The 19,513-nt window shown below is 42.4% G+C and overlaps 1 protein-coding gene across 1 annotated transcript; it reads right to left on the bottom strand.

Moving 5' to 3' along the window:
* Positions 1-19: 19 nt before the first annotated feature.
* Positions 20-18,986, bottom strand: tmem110l (transmembrane protein 110, like). Its single transcript, XM_034163172.1, has 8 exons — positions 18,783-18,986; positions 13,018-13,066; positions 11,057-11,152; positions 10,856-10,977; positions 8,539-8,651; positions 7,443-7,526; positions 6,801-6,929; positions 20-934 (listed from the first exon to the last, which is right to left on the bottom strand). Exons 1-8 carry the CDS (start codon positions 18,943-18,945, stop codon positions 815-817), a joined length of 876 nt encoding a protein of 291 aa, XP_034019063.1. The 5' UTR covers positions 18,946-18,986; the 3' UTR covers positions 20-814.
* Positions 18,987-19,513: the final 527 nt, after the last annotated feature.

The following is a 19,513-nucleotide window of genomic DNA, read 5'->3' as shown; positions in this document are numbered from 1 at the left end:
TGGCTTGGGAACGCCTTGGGGTTCCCCCGGAGGAGCTGGGGGAGGTGTGTGTGGATCGGGAGGTCTGGACGGCTTTGCTTGAGCTGCTGCCCCCACGACCCGACTCCGGATAAAGTGGAAGAAAATGGATGGATGAAAAATACATTTAACAGCTGAAAATCACTGATGTGTTAAATCAACACGCAGCTGCACACCTGCTGAGTGAAAACCAGAGACGGTAACGTGACGGCTCTGTTCTCGGAAACAACACCCCCCCGTTTGGACTTGGCTGTAAAACGTCCTGCACCCCAACATCAGCTAATCCAGATAAAATAAATGTGCCGTATGTTGTCAGAATAAACATGAAAGTAATCAAACATCAGCACCTTCTAAAAATCAAGATTTCTTTATAATGTGAATCACCTTAAAAAAAAAGGCAGCAAAGTGCAGCAGCCAAAAAAAACGTGCAGGAAGGACGGTCAGCATAAAAAACCAGTGCAGTCTGTTTGGACGTTCGCTCTCTCTGGATCAGGATACTTGATAAATGAGTCTGTGGAGCAGCATCAGGCCAAACCCAGTTCATCCTATTTTCTTCTGCACTTTGATCCTGGTGCACCTGCTCGCGTCCTATCAAAGACATGAGCACTGCTTTGAACCATCAACACCTTTATGGATCGATGCAGCTGTGCTCGACGCGTCACATCCTCAGGTTTTTTGAAGTCCTATAATTCTGTCTTTGGGCAGCAGTAATCAGACACGCTGACCTCCAGCTGGTTCAGGGTTTCAGCCATTTCTGCCTGTGAGGTTCTTGTGTGTTGGTGTTTGTCACCTGGGTCTAAACCGCCACCCAGCTCGGCCGCTCTGGTCCCAGTGAATGCTGCACCTGGACGACCGGTCCCACACCCAGCTCCTCTTCCCCCTCTGAAGCCTCATCCGTCTCCGTGGCCAGCAGGACCTGAGAGGAGGACGAAGACTGTCAGATGCAACAAACCAAAGCTGAACTTCTGCATTTTTAACCTGAAGACATGAAACTTTAAATCCTGGAAGAGCACCACATTTATTCCGTGGATTCTGCGACAATGTGACCTGCTGCAGGAACGCTGACGTCACACCAGAATTCATTTGGGAAAAGATTCATTTAATTTTCAACCTGATTTGGGCCAACTGTGGCACACATGTAAGTGAATTCCAGATTTGCCAAGGTGCAAAGAGGTCAATCATTTGGGTGAAGGCCAAGATCACGGGGGTCAAAGTGCTGCAGCCCTTATGGTCTTCATGCCCTGGCTTCTAGTGTTACAGTACTCGAGTCTGGTCTTTGTGAACTGAATAAAGTGACCTTCATGTTCCCACCGTCAGGAACCAGAGTGGGCCGTGGCTGCAGCTTCGGACCTTCACACCCAGTAAGACTCATCATACGAGCCGCTGCTCCTCCTCTGCTTTCCATAACATCAGCGGGTGCACACCGATCTCTAAATGTCACTTTTATTCCCGGGATGAAGGCCTGATTCATGGCTGCCTGGCAGACGACCAGTGACAAAGACATGAGTGGGAGGGAGGGCGGCACAACCCCCCCACTCGCCGCACTGTGACCCTCAGTTTTCTTTGCTGCAGAAAGCAGCCAGAAGCCCGAATCACAAAACAGAATGATTCATGCGTTCAGATAAAAGCATGAAGGAGAAAAAACGGCACCAACACTTGACTCTTCAAATACTCCCATCATGAGGTCACTAAAGTTTTCATGAGCTAAATTCTTCCCACATCTTCATTATGGTCATGATGTCATAGAGGAAGTGCACGAAGTGAATCATCCACTCAGGCAGAGAAGTTCTTCAGCCGCCACCAGACAACCTGCAGGAACTTTAAATCTGAATATGTTTCCATAAGTGTGGATTGTTAAAAATAATGTACTTTGAAAGTTTGAAATGCGTTAATGACTCATGTGACTTTGATCTCTGGGTGCCGGCGGTGCAGCGGGATACACTACATGTGGGTCATGTGGGCACAAAATGGCAAACAGTTGAGCAGATTTTCACCAAATCTGGGTGGAACGTCTCCAGGTCAGTAACCTGATCAAAAGGTTACCAAAAATATACACATAAAAAAAAAACCCCAACAACATTTACCAGGATCTCCCTGCAACAAATATGTGAAACCAGTAAGGCGACATTAACAACACACAATACTGCTGCTGAGATATGTAGAAATGACTATTGTACTCAGACAGCACAGTATCAGAGACATGCACAGCGTACACGTCACCCCGCCAATGACCTACAGCATCTGCTCAGGGACCAGGGGCCTCATGTACAAAGCGTGCATAAGCACAAAAACGTGGCGTACGTCCAATTCCACGCCAACGTTCAGATGTATCAAAGTGAAATGAGCAGTGCGTCACACAAAAATCCAGCCTGGCGTCTGCAGGTTTCTACAGCTACTGTTCCTCTGCTGACATGTAGAGGTGACGCTGGGAACCGTTAATAGTGTGAAAACATGAAGTCATCAGAGTGACGTGCACAGCAGAGACACACTGATGAACAACTAACACACCCACGTGTTTGCAGTTATATGGGCAGATATAAAAACGTGCAAATAAAACTTTTTTACACAGTGATACATTAATTTGAAGATGGAAAGACACAGCGAGTCAGACACCAGAAAAACTTCAATTATTAAGTTGTCTGCTTTTTGTGAACAAGCAGGAGAAATTTCTGGGATTGTTCCAAAATCATGACACTCCAACTACATGAAGCTCGGCATTTTGAAGCCCATCATCCAACTCAACCACTCACTTATGGTGTCATATTTCATAACGTAGACATCAAAAACACCTACGGACACAATTTTAACAAGATCTAAGAAACTTCAACATGTTCACCACAGCAGTAGCATAAAGTTGTGATGGGTCCAGCAACACCGATGCGTCAAGCTCATGGAGCAAAACCCCATGTCGGCACGCATACCGCTTTAAGAAAGTCATGTGACAGATACAGGAACTATTTTGAACTGACAGTGACGCACCAAAGTGTGTTTAAAAGGAAGCGTATCTGTCAACACTTCTAGACCCCTGATTTAAATCACTCGGGTTCCACAGTTCCTCCAAGTGCAATGAGGCCACCAATAGACTGTGTTCAGAATGAGCCCCAGCCGGGACCATCTGCACCCACTTCAGGCATGTTATTCAGCATTATTTGTTTGTTGTTTGGAAATCATGTACTAAAAATGCCAATTTTTTGGTTAGATGACCTTTGGTAACATCTCGACATCGAAGTGGGCAGGCAGACCAAAAGTGCCACAGCTGATGCCATCCAGGAGGTACAGAGATACCTGGCAGGATCCTCAGATACTGGGACAACCAAAAGACAATCTATCCAAACCTCTTCCGGCTTTCTTTACAATTTCTCTGCACTCCAGCCTCATGTGTGCCATGTGAGCGGGTGTTTTCTACAGCTGGTGAAATTGTTTCACAAAAGCGTAACAGACTCAATTTCAAAATGTTAGCAAAACTTACTTTTTTTTTGAATAAAAATCTGTAAAACATAATCCCAGTCCACAAGCATCCTCATTCACAACACCTTCACTACCTTCACTTAGATGTTCACATTATGATACATGATCACATTATTTATTGACTGTATCTAAGAATATCAAAGATTTTAAAATTACATGAAGATATGAAATAATACAATGACTTAAATTATATTATTGTATATACAAGGTCATCAAATCAGTGTCAGTTGAGAGTGTCAACTAGGTTGCCTGTAGGGATTTTTAAGGTCCAGCAGGTGTCAGTATTCAGTGACAGCATCAATACAGTTTGGCAATGTGTCGAAACACTTCATGATGCCTCGTCGACCCATCACTAGCATAAAGTATTGTAAGCTACAGAATAAGGACATTTATTTATCAGTATATTTTACCCAGAATGCACTGCATTGGAAAAAAAAAAAACGCACGGCGCTCTACAGGGCTGAAGGGTGGGTTGCACATTCATGATAAGTTTATGGCAAATAAAATCTCCCTCTCTGATATTTCCCAGCAACTAGGAACTTTGACATGATGGAACCCTTGCATTGATATCTACTATCTGTCGCATTATGTGTGGCGCACAGTTATCACTAAGCTCAAGCGTTATCCTGGTAACAACCAGATGAGTTCAGAAGTAGAAGTTACTACGGTAACAGTGAAATTGATGTTAGTGACATTGTTGGAATGGAACCCTCGCTTAGAAAGTTGCAACTTGTCAAAATAAGCGACGATTTGGCTTTATTGCGTTTGCTGGAATACCCCTCTGGACATGTTGAGGTAAAAGTTGTTGTTTTTGACTTTATACATGATTTGAACTGTGGTGTAATCAACCAAGTCCCAGAAATTGAAAATATGTCAGACAAATAATGGGGTTTGTTGGTTCATGGTCGGGTTTACCACTAATAATTCTTATGGCTTTCTTTTACAGTAGAAATATTGGTTTTGTATTAGTTTTGTGTGCGTTTCCCCAAACCTCAAATGAACAGGTTAGATATGGAACAAGTAATGAATGTTGCAAGAGGAATTCTTTTGCTTTAGACGGGACTGCAATGGCTTTAGACATTTTAGATTTAACATAACTGATGTGTTTTTCAGCTTAATTTGTTATCAATAAAAACCCAAGAAAATTTGTTTCAGTTACAAATTCAATTTCTGCTTAAATTCCTGGACTTATTTCCAAATATAGTACGCTTAGTTTGACCAAAATGGAGCGAGTTTTGTTTGAATCAAACCATTGTTTAAATTTCTTTCATTTCTTCTCCATCATGTCCAAAAGCTGTCCCAAATGATCCCCACTACAAAATACAGTTGTATCATCACCAAACAAAATACAAGTCAGGAACTTGGAAACCAAACATACATATATATACATTACATTATATATATATATATATATATATATATATATATATATATATATAAGAAACAACAATGGACATGTGATCTTCAAAATTTATCCCACATAAATAAACATACTGATACCTATTGTATAAATAACTATCCACTTATATGCCAACCCCCCAATACCATACTTCTGCAATTTATTCAATAATAAGGCATGATCTATGTTGTCAAATGCTTTTGTAAATAAAGTATTTCTTATTCTCAACTGCATTTGTAATTTGTTCAATAAACTCAATTAAAGCCAATGAATCAAATCAAAATCAAATCAATTTTATTTATATAGCGCCAAATCACAACAAACAGTTGCCCCAAGGCGCTTTATATTGTAAGGCAAAAGCCATACAATAATTACGTAAAAACCCCAACGGTCAAAACGACCCCCTGTGAGCAAGCACTTGGCGACAGTGGGAAGGAAAAACTCCCTTTTAACAGGAAGAAACCTCCAGCAGAACCAGGCTCAGGGAGGGGCAGTCTTCTGCTGGGACTGGCTGGGGCTGAGGGAGACTAAGTACATGATGTTTCGCTATGAAATCATTCAACCACCTTGCAATTATCTTTTCCAGCATTTTAGAAAATTCTGAAAACAGTGTACAAATGGAACATGCTTGGATCCATGCGTAGGCACACTTTGATACATCTGGATATTTTTCTGAGTTTTAGCGTACTCTGTGTTTCAGAAGGAAATCCACATCTTTGTATATGAGGCTTCTGCTCTGACAATATTTAAAAAGCTTGTCCACTTGAAGAAAGAAGTCAGTCCGATACGATCTGATCAGTCTGGTATTTATCCCTGGATGGACGGGACACCAGTCCGAAGCCGCTTACTTTCCCAGCTATGACCAGTAGTCATTTACAGACGGGTGGACTGGGACACTGCAGATGAAGTGTTGTGTACAAGGACACGGACGGAGTTACTGCAAACCTTAAAATTTCTTCCACTGCCACAGTAAAGGCGTCTGCTGAGAAGCACAACACAAGCTGTTCTCTTAAAAAAAAAAGAAAAAAGAAAAAAAGACTTACTGTGGCAACAAGTAGAACCGAGTCCAAACTAATAATAAGACGCTCAGATTTCTCACAGTCATCAGAGGGAGTGAGAAACTTCCCTTAAAGAGAAAGTTAACTAACATTACACACAAGTCAAACCCAGTTCCCAAAAGTGCAGCAAATATCACAAAAACTGCACATGAAACCAAACTCACAGTATCAGAGTTCCAGAATGGGTCATTTGGGGCCAAAACCATCAAAAATGAGGAAACTGGAGTCTGTAGGGACTAAAAGCAGAGGAACCGTCTGACTCAGTGCTTCCTGGACTTGGTTCATGTCGCTCGTTCCACGTTTGATCAAGTGTGAACAGAAATGATCCGTATGGTGCCTCCACCAAAACAACAGGTGCAGCTGGAACCCAGTGAGACCGTTCGGGTCCGAGACCAGAACAAAAACAAACCCTGAGCATGGGGGAGGTCTACTCTGGGAAGCTGGACCGAGTCTCCAGCCCTGACAAAGTTCTCCACATGTACCTGCTGGAACCACAGCTGGTTCCTCAAGTCTACGGTGTCACAGCTTTTGATTGGCTGAGCACTCCTGACTTGGTCAATTAGCAGTGGGCGGAGCATAGAGTTTAAACATGCAGAGCAGGTGATCTCCTGGAGCACGTCTACTGGGAAGTTACTGTCAGAACCTTTGAAAAATGTGACACTGGGTCAGAACACAGAGTGCTCGTGTTCAAGTCTCGTTTGAGCATTTCAGCAAAACAGTTTTTGGTTGTTCTTCAACAGAAGACACAGAGATCTAAAGTGGGAGGAGTTCTGATGACATCACGTCAGAGACAACCTGAACCAGAGCGTTTATGTTCCGTGTGCAGTTCTACTACAATGGAACCGCTGTGTTCTTACCTGTGATTCTTCACCCGTCACGCAGGGCAGCGAGCTGGCCTTCATGGCACCATCGCACGAGTCCTCCAGGTACTTCGTGGTCTTGTACCTTCTCATTGTCAGGCTGTCCACGACCCAGAACATGATGGCCTACAGGGGGTGCCAGAGAGCTGCTGATTTTCAGGAGTTTCAAACCGACATTTTCTGATTTGCAGCAGAATGAATCAAACTGCATTGTCCAGATTGTGCAGATAAAATTAAATTCATTTCTTATACAATAACAGAGGACAAAAAATATTAGTGCCAAACACACAGAGGACGCGTGTTCTGAAACCCGTTAATCTTAATTTGGTAATTCTGTGACTCACTTTCTCAACACAAATGTTAAAACCCTATTTTTAACTAATTAATACCATTAAATTATACAGATGATTGAATGTGGAGACTTTTTCCAGTGAGCACAAGAAGGTGGTGAGGTCTCTGCAGGTCTCACAGCACCTTCACAGTAGAAACGTTAATTCAGCTTTCACCACGTTTCATACGGTCAGAAACTCTCATGAGGCTCTGCAGCGCCCTCTAGTGGATGTTTTGTTTAATATTCACGGATGGATTCACAGACAAACGAATGTGCGTTTCCTACAGCAGAGACGTGATCCGACTTACGTTGACCATGAAGGGCACGACGAGCATCACCAGCACCAGCTCCACCTGAGGGTCCGCGATGTAACTCAGCAACACCTCCTGCAACTACAACAAGAAGGAAACGCACGCGGCTTCAGCATCTGGACCGACACCAGCACACAGAGGCCACGTAGAACTAAAGCAGGTTTTAATCGGAGACACAGAGGTCGTCAGCGGGTTATTAACACCAACAAAACATTTATCTAACGAGGCCTCGACCGGGACCGTAAGGTCCAAAGCTGCAGACACGAACCAGTTCTGTCAAAAACAGCACTATTATCGTCAACCCAAATATTTAGAATCAGTTTACTGAGACTTCGGTTCCTGCCAAAGCGCAGAGGTCAAAGGTCGTGGAGTCGGTCACTGAACAACGCCAGGTCAAAAACAAAAACCACTTCCATCTGGGAATACCAGAGGACACAGAATATAAACTGCCTTTATGTATATTTGAAGGACACCTGTTGCCATGGTAACGGGGCATTCCAAACAAATATGACCCAGAAGAATTTCATGAAACCGCAAACTTTCTATTAGGTCAAAAAGCTGCATGATGCCAAAAACATTTATCTTCCACTTATTTATTCTGCTGCTTAAATTTTTTTTTTTTTTTTAACATTTAAATGCCATAATAAAGACTAGCGTTGCTAATGCTACGAGCTCAGCTCTTCATTTCAGGAGATTCTTTTTTTAATTAGTGTAAACGGTACATTTTTTAAAAAAAAAGGCCTTTTTTGAGTTCAGAAACTGTGTATTTGTTCACTGATATACAGAGTGTGTTTATCACATTTTGGCTGTGCCTGAAAATTTGGAAAGAGAAGTACAATATTTGGAAGGGTTAGCGGAAAAAAAAGAGCTGATTTAAGATGAACGGCGCCCCCTGTCACTCATACTGACAGTAAGCCCACAAGCAGTATCAAATTACAGCATTAATCTCAAAAATCAATCAGCAGAATAATCAAAAGTTAAAAAACTCCACAACACATAAGTAAACATTTTAGGCAACATTTTCCACGGCAGCGGGTACGATGATGTCACCAGATGCCATATTTCCCATAGCTCCTGAACACAGCAGTCTTACTTTGGTCCATCCGGGGACGAGCAGCACCAGGCTGATCACACCTTTCTCCAGAACCATCATGAGCAGGTAGATGCCGCACTGACCGAGCCACGCCCCCGCCTGCGGAGGGTCACCTGGGGGGGGGGGGGGGGGACATACCAAACCACACAATCATCAACGCATTACTCTAAATTAAATGTCAGCATTATATTCTCAACTTTTTAAAATAAAGTTATAAAGTTATAATAATAATAATAATAATAATAATAATAATAATAATAAAAAAATGGTCTGAGCTGGAAGTCAAATTATGAATAAGTGGGTGGAGCCAAATCATAACACTGGGGTCATGTGCTTTAAGGCTTATCTCAGCATGATTACCGAGAGACAAAAACCTCAAAACAAAGGCTGATTTAAGAGTTCAGCTCGGCAGAGGTGGTGAAGTGGGTTTAGGTTTGGAGACACCGACCCTGCACCAAAACATCAGGGATTCGATTCCTACTTCAGACATTTGCTGCACTCGTGTGCTCACTTGCCATTCTCCATTTACTCTGTTGAGTTTTTTTTATATTAAATGTGCTGCATTTTAGGTGGATTCCTCTCATATTTGAGTTCTCTGTAATAATATAAATCTAAAGGCAGAAGAAACTGACAACTGTTAAAGAAGGACGAGGACAGAAACAAAAAAAAAAAAAAGAACACAAGTGTCTCCAGAATCATCATCGGACTCCATTCTGTCCTGAACACAATATTTCAAAAATAATGTTTCTGTGAGAGAAACTTTTAAAGGATGATAAAGAGTAAAAACAAAAGCCCCACAGTGAGAGCGTCTAATCACCGACAGAGTTCATCCGTGTCCAAATCCACCGGGAATGTTTCCCAACTGCAGATGGAATTTCTGGCTCGTCTCCTTATGAATGTCCAGTCAAACAACAGCGCCCCCCAGTGGAAGAACACCACACCCACACTACTGCTTCAACAGACATTTAAAAATGTAGTAAACTAAATTAATAAAGAAGTGTTTTCACGATGCCACGTGTGAACACCGCCAGTGTATTTTACACCACAGGTCAGTGTGTTTGGAGCATCAAAGCTCAAACTTTAAGGACTTTGTCCTCACCGTCCTTGCTGATTTGCAGGATGGTGGCATCTGACGTTTTCAGGTTGAGCTTTTACACGTTATGTGCTGAGACATTTCCTTTACGTCTTGGAATAATTTAGTGAATAAAAACTTATTTAACTTCTTGAAATGTGATGATCTGCTCCCGTTTTAATTTGAAGTTGAAGATGTTTTACACTGACAGCAGACAAGTTTAAAAGAGGTTCCACTGAGACAAAAAAAAAAAAAAAGACTTTCCAAACTAATAAACTGAGTAAGTTTAACTTGGTTATCAAGAACCATGTAAATAGTTCTGAACTTTGAACTGTTTGGTTATAAACTTGAAAATTAATATGCAACATAATTTGAAGACTGAGAAGCTTTGAAGTTATTTTTTGCATTTTGCATTTTTTTTTTTTTTTTTTGATTTTGTGCCAAATCAGTATCTGCTCTTGTGTTTGGGCCAAGCTGCCATTCTCCTGTTAAATCGTCATGCAGCAAATCGAGGACGTCCACATCGTCCACACTTTCAGCTCATTACAAATAAAAGCATCCCTTCAGGGGAGACTTGTGCATAAAGTTACTACATTCACAATACAATAAATAAGTGTACAGTGAAAACAAAACCACAGTAAAACCAGAAGACAAAAATATTTTCACAGTTATAGGCAAAAAAAAAGTATTTCTTGGATTTCAAGTATCATCCATTATTCTCTGTCCTGCTCTGTCCTGTTAAGGATCACTGGAATCTCTCCCAGCATCTACTGCTATGAGCTACAGGTTCATCATCACATCCACAGCAGCCTGAACTCAGGGTTCTTAATCAGAGTAATATCTCCACCTGCTGAACATTTACCATTAATGCAGGTACAATACAATTTTACCATCAAACAGATGTAGAGTGCATCCTCCAAGTCGCCCCACCCTCCGACCGGTTAATTGTAAAGAAAATTTATTCCAAAGCTCAAGAATCTAAGCCTGGGTCCAGATGTTGTCTTTGAGGCAGAACAAGCCACAGTGATACCTAATGTTTAAACATTCCCATCAGTCGAAAGTGAAATGCAGAAAAAGATCCATCAGTCATGAAGAACATCTAAAAATGATGACATGTCAGAGGAGGACTAAGCAACGGGGACATCTCGGTTAGCAAGTCCCTCCACATGAGACAAAACCGTGCATCATCACAGTTCTGGGGGAAAAAAAACAAAAAAGTTTTCAAAAAGTACCTTTCTCACTCACCGTATTCACCGAAAGTGAGCAGCGTCCACTGCTTGAGCTCCACCAGCTTGGACACCAGCTTGATGGTGATCCAGATGACCAGCATCCCCAGCGTGGCGTCCAGCAGGAAGTTGATCAGGTACCTTTAGTAAAAGAGCAAACGTGTTCGTTATGTGAGGAGCTGCAGCTCGCGGCGGCGCGTCTGTGCTGTTGGCGACTCACAGGGAGCACGAGTCCTCTTTGGTGAGCGTGGACAGGAAGACGTTGGCGAAGTGGACAAACAGAGCGCCGATAGCCTGCTTGGACGTGTCAAAAAGCCTGTGAAAGATTAAATGAATGCGCTTGAATCCAAAGTGGACAATTTTACTACAAGTTCATTTCAAAATGTCCCAACAACAGAACAAAACCTCAGCGTGCGTGAACAAATCGTCATCAAGAGCAAACTGGCCAAAACCAGACAAAAGCCCTGTTTCTGAAACTATGGCTGTGATGTATCATTATCATATGAATAAGATGGTCAACAACGCAGGAGTATTTTGACACTCAACTCATACGAGTCATCAGGGCCCCACTGCACAAAAAGGACTCGGTCATCCAGGATCAATGACCGAGCCGAGTTCAACAAATCCAAATCAGGATCAGTCAGGCTCAACCGGCTGCTCAGAGACCAAGACAGGATGAGCGGACACCCAACCAACGAGCCAGGTGACACCAAGCCTGGGTCAGGACCCCGACATTGATCACAGATTCACCGATACAACCAGAGTGGCGTACTTCTCCCCAGCAGGAGACTGAAGTCCTCACAGAGGCTGAAGAGGACAGAAAGGAACAAAGAAAGAAAGACGACACCGCCACAGTTATAAGACAACGACAGAAAGCAAAGTAGTGCACAAATACACACCCACTGCTCCACTGAAACCACAACAGTTACAAACCAAATAGTTAATGTGTATTTTATATGTGGTCTGTGGGAACCTGTAAATTATCTGATAATATTCTAAAAGTCACCATTTACCTAAAATAACTGGACTTAGTGATCACAGGTGTTTAAATGGTGACTTGAATGTTGATAACAGTGTGCAGTGGAACAACTACTGGTTTCTGTTTGAGGGACGACGGTGTCAACTTCCAAAACCTCAATGTGCCGCAAACTGTGAATTATCAACAAACCATTAATAATTTTGCCACAAACTGTTAATAAAATATCCCACAAAACGTTCAGTTTAAGTCCTTTACGGATGTCAATTTACGGATTAATTACTTCAGGAAATCTCGATTGCAAACCTGATCTCAGCAGACGTACTGTATTTTCTTTGGGGGGGCACGACACTCGGTGAGGTGAGATCGGAGCGAGCTCTGGCTTCTTAGTGTCAAGTGGGCATGACCCACTCTAGGGACCGCGGCAAGTGGGGAGTCTGACTGGGGCGGTCCACCTGTCAAACAGTAACGCGCTCGAGTCGAGGGGTGGTGGTGCGAAACCCCGCGGTGCACTGACAATGAGGGAGCGCACTCATGATCCCACAGATGGAAGCTTCACACCACTGGTTCCTCAGCCAAGCGCATACAGCACCAACCATGAAGAAATTCACATTTTACGAGGCCCGTGTTCACGTTTTGCAGTATTCACATTTTGCAAGTCGCGGTTTGCAGGTAATTCACAATTTGCAGCTGATTCACGTTTTGGGGGTTAACAGAATTAAACAGGTCCTGGCACAGCCTGGTCTGGAGCAGCTCCACAGACTGAATCTCCGTGGAGTCTTATGTCAAAACATATCCCACTTTCCACTATCCTGCTTTTGTGCCACCAGATCACGGATACATTGAGCCAGGATAACCACAAAATCCCAGCTTAATCCCTTATCCTACATTTGTGCAAAGGGGCCCAGATCTCACTTTAGCCTTGAATGTAAACAACCTCCCTGCAGTTACATCCGGCTACCACCAGATGGTGCAAAAAGCACTTAAGTTAGCAGAAAACTGACATGTTCATCATTACAATCATACAATCCTAATTTGAAAAGTATCACTTGAATAATTCTTGTAAATTTAACCACAAAAATTTTACAAAATTTGGAGAAAAAATAAGACATTTTTCCTCATTTGTGACAATGGTGTTTATTCCAACAACGTTTTCTAAATGATTAAGTTCAGTGTTAATTTCTAAGAGAAGAGATCATTCTGACCAGATCTTCCACGGCCGTCTGATTCCTACAGGCTCCCGAAACCGCTTAACTGGAACAAACACACAAAGATCAAATCAATCAATCAATCAAGATTACAACAGAGAAACACGTGAGCATCTGTGCAGTTTGACCTCTGCGTGGGGCGCCGTACGTCCCACAGCAGCAACGACGACGACGTCACGTCATCATCGTTTCACGCTGCTCCTCCCTCAGCAACCCCCAAGGTCAAACTGTGTGAACCCGTACAATGGACCCAGATCCAGGTTTGTGCTAAATACGCATTACAGCTGAAACCTTTAACCTTCTCACGGGTATTAATGTGGGAGTTCATCTTTTTCCAAACAACTTCCTGACTGCTGCCAAGGCTGGTCTGATTTTACCCACAAGTCTGTCGTTGGATTGTTCTAAATCTAACATCAATCCACACAAAGTCTGAGAATTTTGAGTCTTACCCGGAATAAAAACCATTAAAGGTCCAGTCACATGGCATTTAACGAAGGGCAACGAAGCCCAAACAAAACAAAACAAGGACTTTCATTGACCTTGAAGGTTTTCATTGAACCTTCGCACAGCTTCGTTCCTGCAGCTGGCGTTTCAAAAATTTGAACAAATGACACGTCCGTATTTCGTTTTGCTGTTGTTCTTGATAGGATTTTTTTTTTTATTGTTTGCTTAGTTTTTGTAACGTCAGCGTTTAGTTTGACTTCATTCAATCATCTGAATGTTTTCAGACAGCGCAGAAACCGATTTGTGAGTGCTGCTGCTGCGTTCGTTTACCGTCGGAAATTACAGGGCAAACTCAGCGTGTTTGCTTGGATTTTGTTTTTTTTAATCTGGGTGGGTGGAGGGGTCAGCTTCACTGGGCTCAGGCACCTTATATAAGCCAGAATTAATGTTGTGTGGATACAATGAATTATTTTACCAAAAATAAAATGAGAGCTACATTCCTGCTACAAGCAACTGCTGAATTTGAAACACAAACGTTGTGTAATTTCTGACGGTACTTGAATGCAGCGTCAGCAGCAGCTCCTGCATGTGCTTATTTTTTATTAAACAATATGAGTGTAGGAATGACAGTCCAGCCCTTCTGTACATGTGCAACAGGTAGATGATTCAGATGATTATATAAAGAGCTGTTCTGGAAGATAGAATTCACACTGTGGATCAGCTGCTATTTCTTATCCTCTGCTCAAATAAAATAGATGATGATGAGATGATGATGATCATCCACCAGCTTTTTTTTTATTATTAATTGGCGCAAGATGAATCGCGCAGCATGTCGTCAGTCTGAACCAGACAGTGAGGATTCTGATGATGAGGGAGATGATCCCTCTTTTGTTCTGGACAAGCAACCAGAGCAGATGGATCCACAGATGTGCACACAGATCTCCACAGTGGGTCAGATTGCGTGCTTCTGTTTGCAGTTTCTCCAGGGCTCAGGCGCTATGAGCTCCGTCCCAGCGCCAAGTCCTGGAACACAGAGATACAGACACACACTGTTCCAGCAGTGGCTCCAGGTGCGTTCTGTTTAAAGCGTGAACAATGTTAGCATAAAGCAGCAGACAAATGTGGATTCTGCAATCAATGTGGGCCCTTCCTCTCTAGTGGGCGAGCTATTTATGCTCAACATTAAATGCAGATATGCCTTACATATTTATGCCCATGTTCCACAAGTTATGAATACAGACAAAACATAGTAACAACATTACGGAATCCTCACCAAAGTCCAAGTGAGACACAAACCGAAGCAACAAAGGCCAAGACAAAGATGATCAGGATGATGCAAGAATACATCTACAAATATAAGCAACAGGTTGGCCATCATCGTGTCCCACAGCAGCCTGTACTCAAGGTTCTTGAAATTAAGCAATATCTCCACCTGGTGGACATTTACCACACAGGTACAATCAGATTTTGCCAACATCTCCACTGTATGTGTGTTGTGTGTGTGTGTGTGTGTGTGTGTGTGTGTGTGTGTGTGTGTGTGTATATATATATATATATATATATACACACACACACACACACACACACACACACACACACACACACAGGAGATGTTGGCAAAATCTAATTGTACCTGTGTGCAGGTATGTTGACTGCAGGAATGTCAAACAGAGCTGTTGCCTGTGAAGTGAATGTTCATTTCAGTGTGTGTGTGTGTGTGTATATATGTATATATGGACCAGGATGAGAGAGGTGGACTCGACCATGACCGTGTTCAGGGCTGAAGGACTCTGCTGCACAAGCGTGTGCGGTAACCACAAACAGCAGCTCCATGCGTGACGTGCATCAAGGCGCTTTGGGGGTTTAGTTTCTCGTTAATAAGTGACAGAGTTGACGTTGGATCTCATTGATCTGAGTCTTGGTCTGTTTCTAAAATACTTTGCTGCATCAGCCACAGTGACGTCTGCTGCTTGATTAACGCTGAAACTCAGTCAACCTTTTAATCGACACACAAACTAGTCATCAGGTCAGACTGCAACCACACACGTACTTCTGTCTTCACACTGTGTCATGAAGTCAAACAAATGAGGACATTTTTGTGCCTCCGTTAGCAGATTGTCTCACAGCTTTTTAGCTGCAGCTATTTATTTATTTATTTTCAGTCCAATTCGATGGAATCTGCAAATTTAGCTGAAGAATCGTTCAGTCACGGTGAGGAAACATCAAGTGCCAGACTCTGCGATACCTGCTGAAGAACTGTTGATTTCTTAATTCAAGAATAACTTTTTCTGTTGCACGAACTCCAAAATATCTGACTGTGACACAAACAGGTGATCACATGACCTGTGAGATGAAAGCAAAAAAAAGTCAACTTTAATACAGGTTCAACATCAAACAAAGAGCCACGGGCCGCTCCAGTTTCTGGGGTTTGTACGGACTCATCACACCTTTAGAATGTTTCTGCAGCAGCAATGGATAAACTGCTGAAATCACCAACATTCCCGAGTCAGCTGACCCCAAGTCACAAGATCGTCATCATTCAGGTCTGCTGCTCCAGAAAAACAGCTGCTGGATACAAACACTCAGCCTCTGAGGGAATTTGGTCTTTTTAAAATCACTCTTGTCTGATTTTTTTCACTTATATGTGAATTTCTCTTGTTCATGTCATTTTGTAGAAATGTGCTTTTTGATTAGCCAGATGACATCCAGCAGCTGCTGCTCAAACTCTCTTAACTGATGTTCACCAGTTCAGTGAATCTTCACCTCAGCTTTCAACAAACAGAAAGTCGTGTTTACAGCTGTTTTCTACCTGTTACACGTTTAGTCAAGAAGTAATAAAAGTGTAAAATTTCCACATCTGAGAAGCCAATAATGTTTGAAGACTCTGAAGGCCTGTGTGTTAAAAGACAAAATAAACAAACAAACAAACAAACAAATAAATAAAGCCATCATCATACGTTGATAAACGTTGAGGCAGAAATAAAGTGGTTCAGGTTGGTTTGTTGTCTATATTAAGTTCCATCATGTTCTTGTCATGACAAAACTGTAAAATACTAACAGTCATTATGGAAATTGGTGTAAATCTGTCAGAGTGGGAGATCTTTTAGGTTTATCCCGAATATAACTGATTAGAGCCACAAATAAAACCCCAAGTTACATCAAGGTACGCTGACGTCATGTAACTTAATTTTATTTATTTTTTGAACAGCAAGAAAATTTGAAACTGGCGAATTTTGCAATGGAAAAAAAAAAATCCCCAAATGTCGAAAATAAGAAGAATTTGAGTAGTTTTTTTATGTTGAAAGTAGCATTTTCTCACACAAAGTGCACATGTTTTTAAGGTAGTTTGATGGGCTAATTAGTCACATCTTATACTTAACATGCCCATATATAGAGGGGGTTCAGGGGGTTCAACCAACCAATCCCCCCGAGAATTCTGCTGATTTTTTTTCCTGCTGATTTTTTTCTGATCTGGATATCAACGTTGTGTATTTTCTTTTCATTGATAATAAGCAACAAGCACTAACTGTTACACAGCTATTATCACACACCCTCAAGTTTCAATTTCCTCTGCCAGAATAATCCCTTAAGTGATGAAAGGGGAAACTGCTAGATAAACTTTTCCCATGGGGGTTGAGAATTTTTGCTCCCTGGTCCCTGTCCTCCTCGGATATCAAACACATTAATAGGCTTGTAAATACCCATGTAGACACACAATTACACTTGTCTGCTTTGTAAAAACATGTTTGTATGTATAAGCTGAGAAATAAAGGAGCTTCTCCTTCCTGTTGCAAATACTGTAAAGGTGCAAATATTCGCGTGGGATTTATTATGCGAATTTCGCGAGTTAAACAAGGTCGCCAAATTAAATACCGCTATTTTAATACATAACGTACATATACGTACATATTCATAATGTAAACGTGAATATTAATGTTGTGTGGGCTGCCAGAAGAGGAGGTACTGCTGGCCCACCACCAGAAGGCACCCTGCCTGAAGTGCGGGCTTCAGGCACGAGAGGGTGCTGCCGCCTCAGGAACAAGCCGTGGTGACAGCTGTCACCCATCATCCGTGACAGCTGTCACTAATCAACACATCTGGTATAAAAGCAGGAAGACACCTCCACCAAACTGCCGAGATATCATCTTCATCTGGAGGTAATATCCTCAGCCTTTTGTAAATCTGTTTATTGTGAGTGTTTGCAGGAGAACCGGTCATTTTTGAGGAGGCTGTGCAAGACGGCGCTCCTTTTCAGCTGAGACCGCTGCAACGCGCTGAGTGAGAGGTGGAGGTGGCATTCCCACCAGTGTTACTGGGTGTTCACACACCCACCCTTTGACTGTCTTTTGCTTTCTGCCAGCAGTACCAGATCCGACACGCCGGGAAGGTGGCCACCTGGGGACTCCGGGACTTGGCGGCTCCAGTATTCCTCGGGTTCAGGTGGCGGTGGAAATTGTGTGGTTCCGGTTCGTTTCCAGACGGGCGTCTCCTATCGTCAAGCCTGCCCACACGACACCTTTTATTAATTGACTGTTGCACATTCTGATTCTGCTGTTTGGTTGTGACATTCACACCAGTAAAGTGTTATAATTTGACTCCTTCCATTGTCCGTTCATTTACGCCCCCTGTTGTGGGTCCGTGTCACTACACTTTGCCAACATATTAATACCGCTAAATACGAGGTCTGTTAGAAAACTATCTGACCTTTTTATTTTTTGCAAAAACTATATGGATTTGAATCATGTGCGCTTGCATCAGCCAAGCTTGAACCTTCGTGCGCATGCGTGAGTTTTTTCACACCTGTCGGCTGCATCATTCGCAACCAACAGGCAGGTATAAAGTTTGCATTAATGTTATCTTGGTTCTTCCTGGGTGGTTCTTATGGCAACTGATCCAGTCCCAAGCAAGGACTATTTGTATATAAAAATGTATTTCCTAAAATGATACATTTTGGGTGTCAAATGAAATTTATGTAGTTTTTTACCCCTTGAAATCCTCAAAAAGCCCCCCACGAGAGCGTTTCCCCCCGATCCCACTGGGGGCCCTGCTGCCCACTGGACCCCCAACTCAAAGATTTGAACCCCCCCCTTTCACATTCCTATATACGGCCCTGCTTAATTAACGTAATTACAGAAAAACAAACTACTTTCGAGACAAAATGACAGTCTGAAGTTTTACGTTTGACCAAAACTGCGATAAGCGAAAAACTTAATTATCACATTTATTAACGGGATTCAACGGCCACGTGGACACCGGCAGCTTTTAACAAGTTACTGACTTTAAAGAGAATTAACGGACTTTGGGGTTTAGATACTCACACATCAGCGTGCTGAAGGCGACCACAGCCAGCAGAGTCTGGATCAGAACCCCGAACCGGTCCGTCAGAGCCCCGTTATCACAGCCGTGAGGTCCCACGGACCCGGACACGTTCGACACGTCAAAAAGTCTCTTTACAAAGAAAACCCCGCTGTGCGTGTCCATAGTGACACGAATAAAATGAAACAAACCCACCGGAGACTAAACGGTTCTCTGCAACTGTGGAGGGAAAAAAAAAAAAAAAAAAAAAAAAACCCACGCAGAATTTCAGCCAAAACACGCTGTGCAGAAAAACAGAAAGTCACGATGCGAAAACAAAGCAGCTACTTATCAAGTTACCACTTTTAAACGAGAAAAAACACACTTCCTGTGGACGTGTTTCAAAATAAAATACTTCCGATGCAGCATCGAGAATAACTGGAACAAAAAGGCTCCAATCTTCTTTTTTCTCTCAGATAATTTGGTCTATTTTTAAACATTCCCCTTTAAGATCCTTTTAAATAACAGAATATTTTAGTATGTCATTTTAAGGAGTCACATCAGTTTTTTCAGTAAACTAAAATAAAATCAGATTAAATCTGGTGTCCAGAAATATAGAACGATATATACAATGAGGTGGCTCATACAGTCAGTCGATCAATCGATCAGCTATTCTGTGAATCTGCACCTGTTGCTTCAAATGTAAATGAGCCTCACAGACAGTGGAACACTCAGTGGGCGTGTCTCACAGCGC

The sequence above is a fragment of the Thalassophryne amazonica genome, chromosome 22, assembly GCF_902500255.1.
Source record: "Thalassophryne amazonica chromosome 22, fThaAma1.1, whole genome shotgun sequence".
NCBI classification, from domain to species: Eukaryota; Metazoa; Chordata; class Actinopteri; order Batrachoidiformes; family Batrachoididae; genus Thalassophryne; species Thalassophryne amazonica.
Note: the sequence above shows the minus strand (reverse complement) of the source record. Positions and strands in the feature narration are given on the sequence as shown.

Bases quoted from the DNA above. Each gene is read 5' to 3' on its own strand.
- tmem110l (XM_034163172.1), bottom strand. From the start codon at position 18,945: ATGGACACGCACAGCGGGGTTTTCTTTGTAAAGAGACTTTTTGACGTG. The intron at 10,978-11,056 runs GTGAGTCGCCAA...CTTTTACTAAAG, and splicing joins AAAGAGGACTCGTGCTCCCT to GTACCTGATCAACTTCCTGC. The intron at 7,527-8,538 runs GTAAGACTGCTG...TTCTTGTTGTAG, and splicing joins TCGTCCCCGGATGGACCAAA to TTGCAGGAGGTGTTGCTGAG.